General features: G+C 38.6%; 5 protein-coding genes across 5 annotated transcripts; all 5 read left to right on the top strand.

The window, feature by feature from the left end:
• The first annotated feature begins 1,691 nt into the window (after positions 1 to 1,691).
• fbxo40.2 (F-box protein 40, tandem duplicate 2) lies at positions 1,692 to 5,167 on the top strand. Its single transcript, XM_039693817.2, has 2 exons — positions 1,692 to 3,517; positions 4,393 to 5,167. The coding sequence occupies exons 1-2, from the start codon at positions 1,781 to 1,783 to the stop codon at positions 4,585 to 4,587; spliced, it is 1,932 nt and encodes a 643-aa protein (XP_039549751.2). The 5' UTR covers positions 1,692 to 1,780; the 3' UTR covers positions 4,588 to 5,167.
• A 1,296-nt stretch (positions 5,168 to 6,463) lies between these two features.
• Positions 6,464 to 9,611, top strand: fbxo40.1 (F-box protein 40, tandem duplicate 1). The gene is given in 3 exon segments (XM_039693819.2): positions 6,464 to 7,056; positions 7,058 to 8,351; positions 9,405 to 9,611. Coding segments are annotated over 3 exon segments (2,094 nt in total).
• Positions 9,612 to 10,603: 992 nt separating this feature from the next.
• On the top strand, positions 10,604 to 11,904 carry c1qa (complement C1q A chain). The gene is made up of 3 exons (XM_039693871.2): positions 10,604 to 10,710; positions 10,852 to 11,018; positions 11,129 to 11,904. Exons 1-3 carry the CDS (start codon positions 10,607 to 10,609, stop codon positions 11,710 to 11,712), a joined length of 855 nt encoding a protein of 284 aa, XP_039549805.2. The 5' UTR covers positions 10,604 to 10,606; the 3' UTR covers positions 11,713 to 11,904.
• A 149-nt stretch (positions 11,905 to 12,053) lies between these two features.
• c1qc (complement C1q C chain) lies at positions 12,054 to 13,579 on the top strand. The gene is made up of 2 exons (XM_039693872.2): positions 12,054 to 12,346; positions 12,947 to 13,579. The coding sequence occupies exons 1-2, from the start codon at positions 12,178 to 12,180 to the stop codon at positions 13,510 to 13,512; spliced, it is 735 nt and encodes a 244-aa protein (XP_039549806.2). The 5' UTR covers positions 12,054 to 12,177; the 3' UTR covers positions 13,513 to 13,579.
• A 768-nt stretch (positions 13,580 to 14,347) lies between these two features.
• Positions 14,348 to 15,689, top strand: c1qb (complement C1q B chain). The gene is made up of 3 exons (XM_039693874.2): positions 14,348 to 14,493; positions 14,726 to 14,903; positions 15,059 to 15,689. Exons 1-3 carry the CDS (start codon positions 14,491 to 14,493, stop codon positions 15,601 to 15,603), a joined length of 726 nt encoding a protein of 241 aa, XP_039549808.1. The 5' UTR covers positions 14,348 to 14,490; the 3' UTR covers positions 15,604 to 15,689.
• Positions 15,690 to 15,764: the final 75 nt, after the last annotated feature.

The raw sequence follows: 15,764 nt of genomic DNA, 5'->3' as shown, positions 1-15,764 counted from the left end.
TTCTCCATTTTCTGCTTAAGCTTTGAATGTTTAAATATAAGTGGAGAAAACTGTAACACTCCTAATGCACAGGTTATATATATATATATATATATATATTTTTTTTTTTTTAATTATTTTTTAATTTTGTAGCTACTTTTATGACACAAAATGCTTGTCAGATTTGTAGCTGATTGTGACCAAATGGTAACATGCCCTGCCACACTACAGCTAACTAGCTACACTATTTTTGTACCCTTCACTCCTTTACGCTAGTTCAGTGTTCTGTGTTTACGTGGTATGGTGAATGTGTAGAATGTGAATATGGATGGATGTTCCTGAGCCTTGATAAAGACAAAGCAACTACATCAGAAACATCACACATAGAAAAAAAAAACGTTGTTAATAAAAAATATTAAGCGTGAAGATGGAGAGGAACACAAAATGTGTTGTATGTCCTTGTGGAGCCCAGTCAACAAAAGGAATGACTGCCATCTGGTGACCCACTTGTGTAACATTAAAATCCAGGTTTAAACTCTCTCTGCTTCTTTTCTGCTTCTCTCTGCTGCTCTCTCTGATCTTTTCTGTAGTCTCTTTGCCCTATGAAGGCTATAAAGAGCTTTAATTATAGTAAGATTTTTATTTCAAAATGTTTGTCATTTGTCTGTCAACTTTTCCTACAGTTAATTTTACTTTTCTACAGGTTATGTAACTTGCTGCCAGCTGAGGTGACTATTTTTAACATGACCTACCATCTTGTTCCTTAGAAAGGTTTCTTGTAACAAACAGGAGACCTTCTTTAGATATGGTTCACGGTTCATGGTAAGTTGTTTGGTAACTGTTTAGGTACTGCTGTTAGTGCTGCCTGCAACCTTTCACCATTAAGTATAGCTACAGCAAGGTCTTTTAAAATCAGGTACTTTTAAAGTGAAAATATATTTAGCACAAATATACTGCACAAAATGTTATAATTTATCAATGTGTGTAGATGTGTTACAGTATACAGACATTTTAAAGAATAAAATACTACTCTACTTTTTTTTTCAGAAACTGCTGTTGCTCATTGACCTTGCCTTGGATAATAATGGTATGTTCAATTCATTTCCCATTACTTAAAAATTGGTTAATCAGTGATATTTTGTTTGTAAAAGTATAAGGCATAACATAGATTTGAATTACAGAATGGGTCAGCATTATATTACTCAGCAAACATTACGATGGAATGGAAACTACAATACCTTATTATAATTAACAGTTGACTGGGTACCAATGTGTTCTTAGACCAACGGTTAATTTTGCACCTGAGTTGTCGTTTAACTATTTGCTTATTACCTTCCATATAACTTGGAAATTTGCTGTTTATTATACTTAAACTGTAAAGCACAAATGAATGCCTTATTCTGCATGACCATATTCTACAGCTCTTAATCCTACCAAATATCTAAACTGAACAACTACTTTCATATCTAATAAGCAGTAATTATGGGTTTATTGAGGCAAAAGTCATATAGTGAGTCTATGAAACTAAACAAGATATGATAAAGAAACTAAACATGACCATGACACAACTATCAATAAATAATAATAATAAAAAAAAATTCGCCATCCTGTTTCGGTAGGATATACATCAATATAGAATAAATATTGTGCTTGTCAGCAAACTATGAGTCGTTTTGTTGTGCTTGTCAATTGTGTTTTACCACAGAGCCACTGTAGGAGATCTCGTCCAAGGTTGCACGGGCATTGTGAGACCTGTTACAGCCGCCGCTGCAAAGCCTCCATAGAGGTCTCCGTGTCTTGCATGGTCATCAACTGCCGCTTGCTCTGTGGGGCCTCCTTCCACTTATGTAAAGAGGAGGAACACTCTCTGCTGTGTCCCAATGAGAAGGTACCCTGCATTAACGCTCACTATGGCTGCCCTTTCACCATGCATCGCTCTCAGCTGGCCAAACACCTTGAGATGTGTCCTGCAAGCGTCGTCTGTTGCTCGATGGAGTGGAACCGCTGGCCTGTCGAGAACCCAGATGCCCCCTTGTGTACAAACCTTCTTAAAGAGCTCCAAGAGCAGGAATCACTGGACCTTTCCATGGCGCTGAGAGACCAGAAACGTCTATGTGCCAGGTTGAAAATGAGGAACTACTTTCCTGAGTTGATGGAGGAACAAGAAGAGGAAACTGCTCGAACGGAAGAGTCTATGTGTAATGGGATTCATGTCAACGGACATGGAGGTTCAGTTTTAGTAAATGAACCATCAACACCTTGTGAGAAATCTCTAAATGAAGATGTGGTCCTAAATGGTACCATTGACAAGGACAAGTACAATCGGTTCGAAAAGATGTTCAGCATGGAAATGGGAGCTTGCAGGGAGGCAGAAACGTTGAAAACAGAAGATAAAAAAGGAACAAATATGCCTTCAAAAGATCCTTCTTTTACAAAGCCACAAGGAGCTTCTGTAGAGCCTGAGAAAGAGGAAGCCGATACCTCCAAAACTGGATTTGCACCTTGGCAGGATGGCGTCCTGGAGAGACTCGGGCAGGAGGTGAAACCCAGAGAATTCAACATGTATATAGTGCATCACGGGCGCATGCTGATCACCTTCGGTCAGATGGATGCGTGCACACCCAGGGAGAGAGATTTTGTGTATGGCAGCCTGGAGCCAATACCAGTCCAAACTCTACGTTCCTTCAAGGTTCCCAGTAGTTACAAACAAAAACGCTTTCACCAAAAAGAGTGCTATTCAAAAGCATTGACTGAGGACAAAGGTGTCGGCACGTCTGACCTTGACGTATCTAAAAACGATGCCGAGGAGATGGATGAGATGTTTGCGACCTTACTCTGTTCTGCAGAGGCTGAGATACGGGGCCACAAAATTAGCGAAACTGTGTCAGTAGATGGACTTTATGTTGATATTGCGACACAGACATATAATTTTGCCAAAGCTCCCTTCAAATACAATGCAACTCTGACTGAAATTACAGAAGACAGAGATTTGAAACTTCACGTTGAACTTGAAACAGAAACAGTTACCCTCAGACACAACAAATCCACCTCGGCTTTCACGTTCCTGTGTGGCCATTTCTTCCGGCGGGATGAGTTTGCCTCACACTTTAAGAACGTACATTCGGATATACAATCCTGTCTGAGTGGCTGGTTTGAGCAGAGATGCCCTCTAGCCTACCTTGGTTGCACCTTCAGTCAGAGAAGATTACAGCCCAGCACACACAGGGCCAAAGTCTCTTATAACCAAGACCTCAGTGTTTTCACCCTCACACCTGAGATTCCTGCCTCTCTTATGAACCATTTGCAGAGTGGTACATTAAAGGCACGTGCCAAATGTGAGGATCTCAGTAGCCTTCCGTTTGAGGTGCTTCACCACATCGCTGGTTACCTGGATAGTTTCAGCTTGTCCCAGCTAGCCTTGGTCTCACGATTGTTCAGAGATATATGTGCCACGCTTCTGCAGGAGAGAGGAATGGTGGCCTTTAAGTGGCGTAAGAGGTCATACTCTCATGGAGGTGTCCGCTGGAAACCTACCATAGTAAGGATTTATTGTAATAAACATTTATTTTCAAAACATTTCTATAGAAATTAATTCACTTTCAATAATAAGCCATTTGTGTGACGATCACCAGTTGGAGTGCCCCAGAGAATCACCAGAGGGCACTCCACATCAGAACTGATCACTTCACCAGAACTCCGTTTCCCATAATGCCTCATCCATGTGCAGCTTACATTTATTGATCAGAGTAGTCAAACAGGCATGCGTCAGAACCAGCAGATACAGCAGTGAAGACAGGGCTAAATCGAAGTACAATACCAGGCAGATGATCAGGGCAGGCAGCAAACAGTCAAGGTCAAGGAACAAAGCAGAGGTAACGTAGGCAGGCAGCAGACAGGGAGATATCCAAGACAGGCAGGATCACAAAACAATCAGGCAGTCACAAGAATAAACGCTCAGAAATTACAGGCCGTGGCAATGTAATACTTCGCCAAAAGTCCTTGTATGAGTGTGGCTTATATAGGCAGTCTGAAATAAGGTGCAGGTGTGTGTGTGTAATCAGTCACAGGGATGAGGCATTATGGGAAACGGAGTTCTGGTGAAGTGATCAGTTCTGATGTGGAGTGCCCTCTGGTGATTCTCTGGGGCACTCCAACTGGTGATCGTCACAATTTGTTTAAAAGACCTACAGTTTTTTCTAAAAATAAAAACAAATCTGAAGGGATTCAAACAATTCAAAAGGACTTTGGTATTAAAATTGGTATTGAAATCAGAAACGGAATAACATTTAGGCCAATCAAAAATAATTGCATGACTTTAACATTTTCTTTTGACAGGTTTTAATCAGTTTCTAGTTCAAGATAAAGATCTCTCATTGAGTTTAACTATAATTTCTCTTTATCTTTCTTTCTTAGGTCTGGGAGTTCAGTACTCTTTTTAGCAAAGTGGATAACTGGTGCATCAGCAACACTCCGTCAATGGCTGAGCACCTGAAACACTGTCCATTCTACCTAGCTGAACTGAAAACTGAGCCCTTTGCCCTGGCCAAGTTTGACAACAAAAGAGAGGGGAGACAAAGTTTGGTTTCTTTGTTTATGGGACGCAAATGATACCGTAACTGTGACTTTTAGTTTGATTTTTAATTTTTTTTTTAGATGCTTACAGTGTGGTTTGAATGTCCATTAGTGAACATTATTATTTATCATTTTTCTTATTTATTTATTTTTCTTTGCAAATTATAGCATGAGTGTAAACATTAATTTTAATTTTAAATTAACTTTAATTTTAGGATGTTTGAGTATTTGTTACATTTTTGCTTTAATGACAGCAGAACTCAAGCTGCATGAACTCCATAAGTTTGTGTAATCATATTACTTTTTGGTTATTTATTAATTATTTTATTTCTAGGTTTAAATCAAATTTTGGATCCCAGAAATTCAGGTCTCAAATGTACTTTTTATGTGTTTGATATCTTATTGAATGTAGCCTTTTGTTCTCTCTGTATAACTTCTGATAATCACTGATAGTAAAGTAGCATGTGATTATTGCTGTATGACTTAATTGTCATAGATTTCCATTTCTCTTCTCATGTTTACGTTTAATATTTTTAGTTCTAAACATGATGGGGACACTAAACTCATAGGATCTCTTTTTGCGCACAACATATGCACAATAATTGAATGATTAGAAAAGCACTGTTGTACAAATATGTTACAAACAAAATCTTATCTAATAAATAGCTTAATACTGAAACTGTTTAAAAACATGATCTGTGCATTCATTTATTCTTGCATTCAAACAGCCAGAAGCAGAAAAGCTCAAGAAACTTTAAAGGGGTCATGAATTGAGAAATAAATTTGTTCTTGAGCTTTGGACATATAAGAGGTCATCATACTATTAAGAATATCCTGTAAGTTTCAGAACTGAAAAATTCCTTGTTAGTCCAAAAACAGATTTTATTGAAACCAAGGTTTGACTCGTTTTTAAATGCGCCAATTTATGAGGTCAGAGAAATTTGAAAGACCGCCTCTGCAGAAGAAGATTGCAACTTTGGCCCCGCCCACTGGTGTGTTAGTGACATGACGAGGAGAGAAGAGCAATACAGGATCACTTGACTAAAACTAACATTACCTTCCAAAGGAACCTTAATCTAGGAATGTGGTTTATTTATTTTTAATAATGTGAATGTCTCAGTTGAGTATTTTTTATTTGTATTAAGTACATTTACTGTGGATCCTTTACTAAATCCGTCGCAAATGCCTGATCTATGACCATTGATTAATGATTTATGTGCATAGTCAGAAGTTGTCAAGGGGACAATCCATCAGCCGGAAGTTGAAGCCTCGCTGTAGCAACCCACTGTAGAGCTTCACCTGCTGTTAGCATCCCATTGGTTGGGGCTGCTGGCTTATACTTTCATTTTGTTGTTGATTTATTTTATGTCATTAAATTTGTTAAACGTTTACCGGTTCCCATCTCCTTCCCATAAAAATCGAACCTCATTACATTACATTACGCTGAGCTTGGATGCCTTGAAAACACCGGGTACCTTAGAGCGGCTAAGTTTGCAGAACATGTAACTCGATCTAGTATGCCACAGAACAAGTCACACTGCCAAGCATAAGTGTCTATTTTTAACTAATGGGTAGACACAGATATAGGCTCACTCAAACTATAAGTGAGTAAGCTGAACACCACTGTGGAGCTCACAGTAAAAGACTATGGTAGGTCAACTTTTGTTCGCCTTTTTAGTGTCGACCAAATGCAAGATGTAAGCATAGCAATCTAAATATTGTCTATTGTTTCTGCAAGAAGCATTTCGGTTTTTAGCATTAGCTTGAGTTAATGATGGGCTATTTCTAAAATACAGTTTTATACTGTGGACTTTGCAAATAATTAATTCATTTACAATGTGTATTGCAACAAGACCATAATGATGTTCTCCCGGATCTGAGATTTGCAAGTCATTTACATTCGCTTACAGTTATGGTAAAACACTTTCCAAACATTATATCCAGTCTAAACACCCTACAAACAACAGTATCTTGCATTTCTTCACAGGGTAGACAAAAGACCCAAACATCCAAGCTTCATCGCCACTGCGAGAGCTGCCACAGCCGCTACTGCAAGACAGCGATTGAGATTTCTGTGTCGTGTGCAATCATTAGTTGTCGTTCTCTGTGCGGTGCGGTGTTTCACCTGTGCAAGGAAGAAGAACACATGCTTTTGTGCCCCAACGAGAGGGTGCCTTGTCTCAACGTTGAGTACGGCTGCCCATTCATCATGTGCCGCTCAAACTTAGCTAAGCACTTGACGGTGTGTCCTGCTAGTGTTGTCTCCTGCTCCATGGAGTGGAACCGATGGCCCATCGAAGAGTCTGAGACCCCTGAGTTCTATGAGAATATTTTGAAGGAGAATTACGCTCAGGAACCTCTGGATCTCTCGATGGCTCTGAGGGACCAGCAGCACCTCTTTCATTCTCTCAAAATGAAGATGATCTTCCCTGAACTTATTGAAAAGTTGGCTGAGGAGCCTTCAATTGCAGTGCCAGAGGGGGCCGTGGGAGGGGTACCGTTCTTGAGTCGAGGAAGAGTTTGTGTCTTCAAGCACGGAAATTGAAGAAGGAGATCTGACTCAGGAGGAACGAGAAGAACTGGCGAGGAATCCTAAAGTGTTCAATCTCGAAAGCTATAATATTTGGGAAAGAATGTTCAGTATGGAAATGAGCGGCTGCAAGCAAACGATAAAAGCTTTGGGGAAAAATCCTGAAACCTCTCACGGTAATGAAATAAAGCCACAAGCAAACCCAAGCAGGTTAGAAGTTTTACGGGAAGAGCGGGAAATGCAGATCGACAGTCAAGATGCGGCTACTGACATCCCTCAATACAACGCATTTGAAATGGATGAGGATAAATTCCTCATCGCCGCATCCCTGTTCGCATGTGACACCAGACCCAAAAAGAAACTCATTTATGAACATTTGGAGCCCATGAAGATTAAAACAGTCCGCACTTTTAAAGTCCCTACCAGCTTCAGAGCCAAAAACAATCGCATTCGAAACCCCACGCATAACAAGAAGGTGAACACGAGCGTTGACACATCTGACCTAGGTGTTGAAATCGACGACATGCCAAAATGGGATGAAGTTCAAGCTACTCTGTTGTGTTCTTTAGAGAGGGAACTACGGGGGCATCTCATAGCTGAATCACGGTCCACAGACGCCCTTCTTCTGGACGTTGGAACTCAGACATACGATTTCTACTCGGCACCTTTCAAAGCAGAGACCTCGCTGTATGACCTCACTGTTGACCGGGCTTTGAAACTTCATGTCCAAATTCAGGCTGAAAGCGTCACTAGAAGACACAACAAATCCAGCTCTGCTTTTACGTACCTGTGCAACCACACGTTCAGACGGGATGAGTTTCCTTCACACTACAAGAATGTTCACTCTGACATCCAGAGTTGCGTCAGTGGATGGTTTGAACAGCGATGCCCTCTGGCCTACCTCGGCTGTACGTTTATTCAGAGAAGGTTTCAGCCAAGCTCTCACAAAGCGACGGTCTTCTATAACAAAGAGCTTAGCACCTTCTGCCTCCGACCGGAGGTTTCAGACACATTGTATGAAGGTGTAAAAACAGTGACAGTGGAAAGAAAGCGTGCACGCAATACAGATTCTCTGAGCAGGTTACCGTTTGAGGTCCTGGTCCACGTTGCTAGATTTCTCGACAGCTTCACCCTGTCCCAGCTGGCTCTGGTCTCCCGTTTCATGAGGGAGGTATGCAGCACCTTGCTTCATGACAGAGGGATGGTCTCATTGAAGTGGGAGAAGAAGGTCTACTCTCATGGTGGATGGTGCTGGAGAACCAAAAAGAGGGTGAGTTTCGGAATAAATTAAGTCAAATTAACAAATTTATGTCAAGTTGTAATGACAAAGACACTGACAGTTTATGATGTTACGGTTTATGTCAAGATGTCATAACAAAGACATTTTTAAACACTTACAACGCATTCTCACCCCAAGGCGTCACCTTTGACCATGCTTCAATATTTGACGTTTTAGGCGCCCTTTAGCGTCACTTACATGACGCGATCCTACGGCGTCATCTAACTGACGCTAAAGGAAAGCGTCAGTTAGAGGACGCGGTTAGGTTTAGGTGTGGGGTGGGGGTAGGGTACACGCGATCCTAGGGCGTCATCTAACTGACGCTAAAGGGCGCCTAAAGCGTCAGATATTGAAGCATGTCCAAATGCTTCCCAAGGCGTCAGTTAGGTGACGCCTTGGGAGTGAGAATGGGCTGACACTTAATGACACTTAAGACACTTAATGACAGTTGTCATAAACATGTATAAACCTCACCTTTGGTTATAAAGGTGTCATGTCAGTCATGCACACCCCTTCAAGTAAAGTGTTACCCAATTCATTGAAATGTAACATCAGTCACAGTCATGTCAGTGTTTCAGTGTTTGGTAAGACGTCATTAAAAGAGATTGTGAACATGTCAGGTGAATTTTACCTCAGGAAAGTCTGTCTGTGTCCATCCATAACTCAATATTTATAAAAGAACAAATTGCTGAAATTGTAAATAATATAAATATACTGGTATGTGCTATATTACAAATGCATTATATATTTTAAGCTGTTATTGCTTGCTATGTATGCATTTTTGAATAAACTATATTAAATATTAAATATTCTTCCGGATGTTGGAATTTTAGAGCCTTTACGAGAAATTTTGTCAAAAATTCGTATTTTTTATTACAGCCACCAAGTGATTATATCTTGACAACAACATTTTGAAGTACAAATATATCAATATTGATAGAAAGCAGATATTTAGTGCATTACTCTTAAAACGTGTCAAATGTCAAGTTTGTGTATGTGCATGAACATTCGACTTAATATTAAACTAATTGACTTCGTCATCAGGTTTGGCAGTTTAGCAATCTGTTCTCCGCTGTGGACAGCTGGTGCTTTGACAAACTGCCTCCAATTTCTGAACATCTAAAAGTTTGTCCATACTACCAGAGGGAGAGTAAGACAGCACCGTTTCCATTAACTGGTGTTCATGAGTGCCATGAGGAGGAAGCAAACACGAATCCGAGTCTAGTCTCCATGTTGATCAAAAACAAGTAGAATCTATATTATAACAGACAATTAATTAAATGTTTTGTGTTTGACTTATATATCTATGCTGAATGCCTGTGCACTTTGTGCTATTCTGTTTGTAATTTTATTTAGGCAAATGTGCAATAATGAATAAAAAATTAACCCCAATCTTTCAGCTTTGTTATGGAATGCTTGTGTATTGTTATTCTGGCTTACCAGTGTAAAGTATATACTGTATTTTGTCCTTTCACCCAAAACTGAAAATCCTGCCTTCATTTCTTCCCTTCTTTCTTCTGCTGAACAATAAAGAAGACAATTTAAAGAACAAACTGTTTTGGTTGCCTCCAATGTTGGTCAAAAAAACACTGAAACATTTCTTCGAAATATTGTCTTTTTTGTTCCTCAAAAGAATGTATGTCATTTTTATTTTTATGTTTTTTTTTCTCTCTATATATATACATCCTCGAATATATGGTAAGAAAAACTTTGGGTTTAAATAAAGATTATTGTTTATTGCGTCATTTGATATTGTTGACAGGTGTAGATCGAAGTCGGGTTACATTGAACTGGAAAAATTGAGTTAATGCAATGAATTGATTTAATCATCAGAAACTCTAAATATTATGTTATCTGATCTACAAAAATGATTTAAGTTGATTTGACAAAAGAAAAAATGTTGAAAATATCAACATTCATGAAAATATCATGAAAATCAAACCATGAAAATAGTGTTATGTTTTATATTCTAGACATTTATTTATTTTGGTTTTCTTTATTTTGTTAATGTTTTTCACTCATGGGGTTAAAATATCATTTAAAATATTAATTAAATGGGTCATGGTTGTTTTGCAAAGGTTGTTTGTTTTAAATGTTTTTTTTATTACTTCACATAATTTATTATGACAATGCTTGACCTTTTTGTTTTGAGAATAGGAAACAGACCGATGGAGAATGGGGAAGAAACAAATGCATGTGTTGACAAATTCCAGATTTTTTTTTTTAATAGTTAGAATTTTGGAGAAATGAAACCATTTCTTTTTTTTCGCAGCTTCAATCTTTTTTCTTTTTTTTTTATTTTACTGCCTACAATCAGGAAAACAAGTGTAAAACTAACAGCGAGACACTGGTAAGGTAGACCTGTCTAACTAGAATTTTATAATTGTACTTTTATTTTACTATTATTTTACATTGCCTTTTAGTTGTTTCTTTTATGGCACATATCCTCAAAATGCCTGTGAAGTTTGTTATCCTCATTTGTTATTAATAGGTGTTTTAGGATGCAGCTTTTGGCTTTGTTTGCTTTTCTTTGGATGGGAGTGCTGGTTCCCTCTGCTTTCTGTCAGACTGACTGTGCGATACATGGGAGAGATGGTGTGAGTGGAGTCCTCGGCCGGGACGGCTTGCCTGGACCAAAGGGAGAGAAAGGAGCATCAGGTAAGAAAGTAATGCATGCACGAGTTGAAAACGACCAGTTAAAAATAGCATTCTTTACACTTGTTTATGTACGTAAGAAATGAAATTATAGTTTATGAATGTTCTCGCAGCATTGCAGGATGAGCTGAACAGTGTCAACACAGAGGAGCTCAAAGGAGAGATGGGCATCAGAGGCCCCCCAGGAGACCCTGGTCCAAAGGGTCTCCTTGGTGATCAGGGCCCAAAGGGTTTACCTGGCCCTGGGGGTCCTAAAGGATCCAGCGGAGGCAATGATGCCATCATCGTCCATCAGAAGTCAGCTTTCTCTGTTCTGCGAAATCCAAATAATGATGCTTCATATGGTCAGCCTGTGAGCTTTGATAGACAACTTAGCAATGTCGGTAATCATTTCAACCTTGAAACTGGCTATTTCACTTGCAAGGACCCAGGGGTGTATTACTTTGTGTTTCACGCATCGTCTACAGGACGCTTGTGTCTCCGACTTAAGAGTGAAAGTGCATCTCCAGTCAGCCTAAATTTCTGCGACTTTAACCCACGATCACAATCTCTTGTTGTGTCAGGTGGAGTCGTTCTCAAACTATCTGCAAATAACAAAGTATGGATTGAGCCTTTCACAGATGCTGCTGATAGCCAAAAGCCCAAAAGCATGTCTGTTGTGTTCAATGGATTTTTAATCTACCACAACACAGATTAGATTTATTAGCAACTCATTGCAAATTATATTGACTGATTGTTGTGTTTTACTGAAGTGATGTAAGCAACTTAAAAACATAAATTAAATCATCCTGCTTTGCTGTACGCTGTATTACAATCGTGTATTTGTGTGTTTTGTTTAAATGTCTTTGATAAATGTCTCACAAATGCTAAATAAAAGCAAAAGAACATGCCTATAGAAAATTATTACTTGTCACTATATTTTGATCTATCTAATGGAAATCAAAGATGTTTGTTAAAAAAAAAATCAGTTTTGCAGCAATTTAAAAAAATGTAGAATAAGTTTTTGTTTCTAGGCTACAGTTTTGTGAGAGGTCCTTGGATGGGTGCACGTGCAGTGCAAAAGGGGAACTTCGATTGTCATATCATTGGCTTCTTCTTGTGCTATAAGATTTTTTGAGCTCAGACTTTCAAGACGTTCAAGGTTCAAGGCGCCACAGTAAACATGTTTGGTGGTCACATCATTTTTGGGACACTTTTAGCATGTTCTGTCTGCCTCCATTTGGTCTCTACGGACACTTGTCCTGCTGGAGCGATGCCTGGTTTGCCAGGTATTCCTGGATTTCCTGGTCGTGATGGAAGAGATGGGGTGAAGGGAGTGAGAGGAGATCCTGGTAAGACTGACTCTTCTGTTTTATTTCTTTTTTTAAATGTAAAATAAAACAGTCAAAGTGCTTTTGTTTATGGTTACCGAGAGCCAGTTCTTATTCAGAACCTGCTCTATATTTAAAAAATACCTAAACAGAATGACATTCGGTTCAGTTACTGTTTTCGAGCGAGTTTGAATCCCGAACAGACTCTTTTGAGCCGGTTCATTTTAGTGGATCCAGTGTAACGCAATTGCCAAATTACTCTAATGAGGTGGTTCTTTTAATGAATCAATCACTATGCAAGTAAACACTTTATGCTTTTTTTTGTCATAGCCTATAAGCCTATTTAAAAATATATAGCCTATTTAACTCTAAAAAAAATGCTGGATTGTTTTAACCCAAATTTGCGTAAAATATGGACAAACCCAAATGTTGGGTTAAAAATGCAATTAAAAAATATACAGTTGAAAGTGAAAGTTGAAGTTACATTTTTAACCCAACATTTTACAAAAATAAAAACATGTTCAGAAAAAGGACTAAATTATATGTTCTGTAAGGGTTAAAAATGCCAACAGGTGTCTTGAAGAGATACGATGTTAAAACAACTGGTGTGTGTCTTAACAGGGATTCCTCTCAAACCTGGTGAAGCAATACAAAAAGGAGAAAAGGGGGAGCCTGGAATTAAAGGAAAGATTGGAAAAAGAGGTCTTAAGGGGGATTCCGGCATAAGGGGACCACTCGGCCCCCCAGGAGAGCCAGGGGACCCAGGCAGTACAGAAGGTTCCAGATCTCCCCTGCAGTCTGCATTCAGCGTGTCCCGTGCCACAAGAACGTTTCCTGAGCCCAATGCTGTGATACGCTTCAGTACTATTATCACCAATGTCAATGGCCATTTCAGTGCTGAAGAGAGCAAATTTGTATGTAAAATTCCTGGCACTTATTATTTTGTGTTTCATGCATCGTCCAGAGAAAAAAGTCTTTGTGTAATCCTAATGCATGATGATAAGAAGCTAGGTAGTTTCTGTGATCACATGCAAAAGACCAGCCAGCAAGTGAGCTCTGGTGGACTAGCTGTTTATCTGCAAGAGAATGAGAAAGTCTGGCTGGTGACAAATAGCTATAATGGCCTGTTTGCTGAAGGGAGGAAAGGCGACAGTGTTTTCTCGGGTTTCCTGATTCATGCACACTGATTGATTGTTTTGAAAAAAGCTGAACATTAAGACATTCTTGTTAAACACGTTGTATGTTTTGCTCATATAAGAAAAATGCACACTGTTACATTTTGAAATCATCTCAAATAAAATAAAATTATGCTTCAGTAAATTGTTTGTCTCAGGTTTAATCATACCAAATGTTTGGATTTGACACAACCAATCCAATTGAAGATTTAGCAAATCCTGACAATATGAATTGGAAATGATTGTACATAAGTAATTTTAGCAAACTATTCTAAACATTATCTGAATGACAACAATGCACATGCTTGGAGTTATGTAAGCTACATATAATCTATCATAATTATATATATTAGTATATACAGTATATAACTAATGTGAGGTGAAGGTCATAAAGGCTATACATAATGCTCATGAAGGCTGCATTTATTTGAATAAAAATACATTTAACATTTTTATTGATAAATATTTTAACAAATTGAAATAACTGTTTTTATATATATTTTTAAAAAATTATTTATTCCTGTGATGACAAAGTTAAATTGTCTGCAGCCTCCAAGTCTTCAATGTCACATGATCCTTCAAAAAACAATTTTGATAGTCTAATATTTATTGTTATTTATTGTTGAAAACAGTTGATGTTGATATTGATATCAACATCAATATCAACATCAATACGAATAACTTTGCAACCAGAATGGTTTGATCTGTTATAAACTTTTTAATTTCTCTGCTTCCTTTTTCTCAGAAAAGGGATATGGAACTTGCAAACTTTGGCAAAATTAAATGTCAATAATGGAAAAAAGTAATCCAAGGTTTATAAATCCAGATTCTGATGAACGTGTGTTTTGTTACTTCCCTTTATTGTGCAACACTGATCTTCTCTGAAATTGGGAAATCAAACCAGAGCTCTTCATACTCTACAGACATTCAATGTAACTCTCTTCTTTAAGGCTATTGTCTGTATTTCCAACGATTGTTTTGAAAGATAAGATGGTAAGAAAAAAGTCTTCTTGTTATGATCCATACATTGTAAATACATATGTGATTTGCTTTTATTTGCAAAAAGTCTAACTGTAATGCAGAATTTGACTATTGAAATTGTAAATTGTACCTGCTCGTTTCAACAGACACTGTATTATACGTTTCAGTTTGAGAATTGAATTTTCCAACAATTTCGCTTTTTATATATGCTGTTCATTTAGGGATTTTGTTTGTTTTAAAACAGACGTTTATCTTCATGTCTGCACATGCAGTGCCGCAACTTACTATTATGTTGTTGCTGGTGGCTTCCTCTGAGTCAGATACATGTGATGGGCACAGGGGTTTCCCTGGAAGACCAGGTATTCCCGGAGTTCCTGGTGCCGATGGGAAGGATGGCCCCAAAGGAGAAAAAGGAGATCCAGGTGAAGTGATAGCGCTTATTTTCTCTGTGAAAATACTGCTGTTTGAAAGTCACAAAAGTCCTTGACTGTCCTAAATAAGGGCTAAAAATCGAATAAAATAAATAAAAAGTCTGCATTTCAACTCACACAGTCACACTACCGTTGCATGTTTGCAGGTGACAATGCAGTGCCGATGTTTGGGCCAAAAGGGGAGCCTGGATTGCATGGATTCCCTGGCAGGCCTGGTCAGAAAGGGGATGAGGGACTACAAGGTTTACCAGGTGCATCTGGAAAGAAGGGAGAGAGGGGAGTTTTTACAGGGGTAGATGCTCCAAACCAGCATTTTGTTTTCTCTTACAAAAAAAGTCCTAGGGCACAGAGAGTTATTCCGGACAACGTAATCATCTTTGACATCCCTCTGATCTCCGGGGAAGAGGATGCTTTGGATAAGGAGGGTTTCTTCACGGTGAAAATAGCTGGCATGTATTACATCAGCTACCACATTTCGTCTAGCTCTTCTGCCTGCCTAAAGATTCAGGTAGGGGAGGAAGAGAAAGTCAGGTTCTGTGATTCACCTGGTATCATAATGGTAACTGCAGGATCTGTACTACTGCCATTGAAAAAGGATGATAAAGTGTCTATACAGGCCACTGCAGTAAGCTCTATCTTCAGTAGAGACACTGACTGCACCTTTACAGGCTTCTTGCTCTTGCCGAATTGAACAGCCACTCTTGGATTTACTCTTCCTCAAATCATAAAATGTAACTATTGCTTGGGAATATCGAATGATTAAAGCTATAAACCATATTGTTGTTTCCTGACTTATTTTACTGCAAATTTATTTACGCTCATAATTATTTGGCAGAACTGTAAAAAAAAAAA

The sequence above is a fragment of the Pimephales promelas genome, chromosome 19 (assembly GCF_988280905.1).
Source record: "Pimephales promelas chromosome 19, fPimPro1.hap1.1, whole genome shotgun sequence".
In the NCBI taxonomy this organism is placed as follows: Eukaryota; Metazoa; Chordata; class Actinopteri; order Cypriniformes; family Leuciscidae; genus Pimephales; species Pimephales promelas.
The sequence above is the reverse complement of the archived record's forward strand: the minus strand, read 5'-3'. Positions and strand labels throughout refer to the sequence as shown.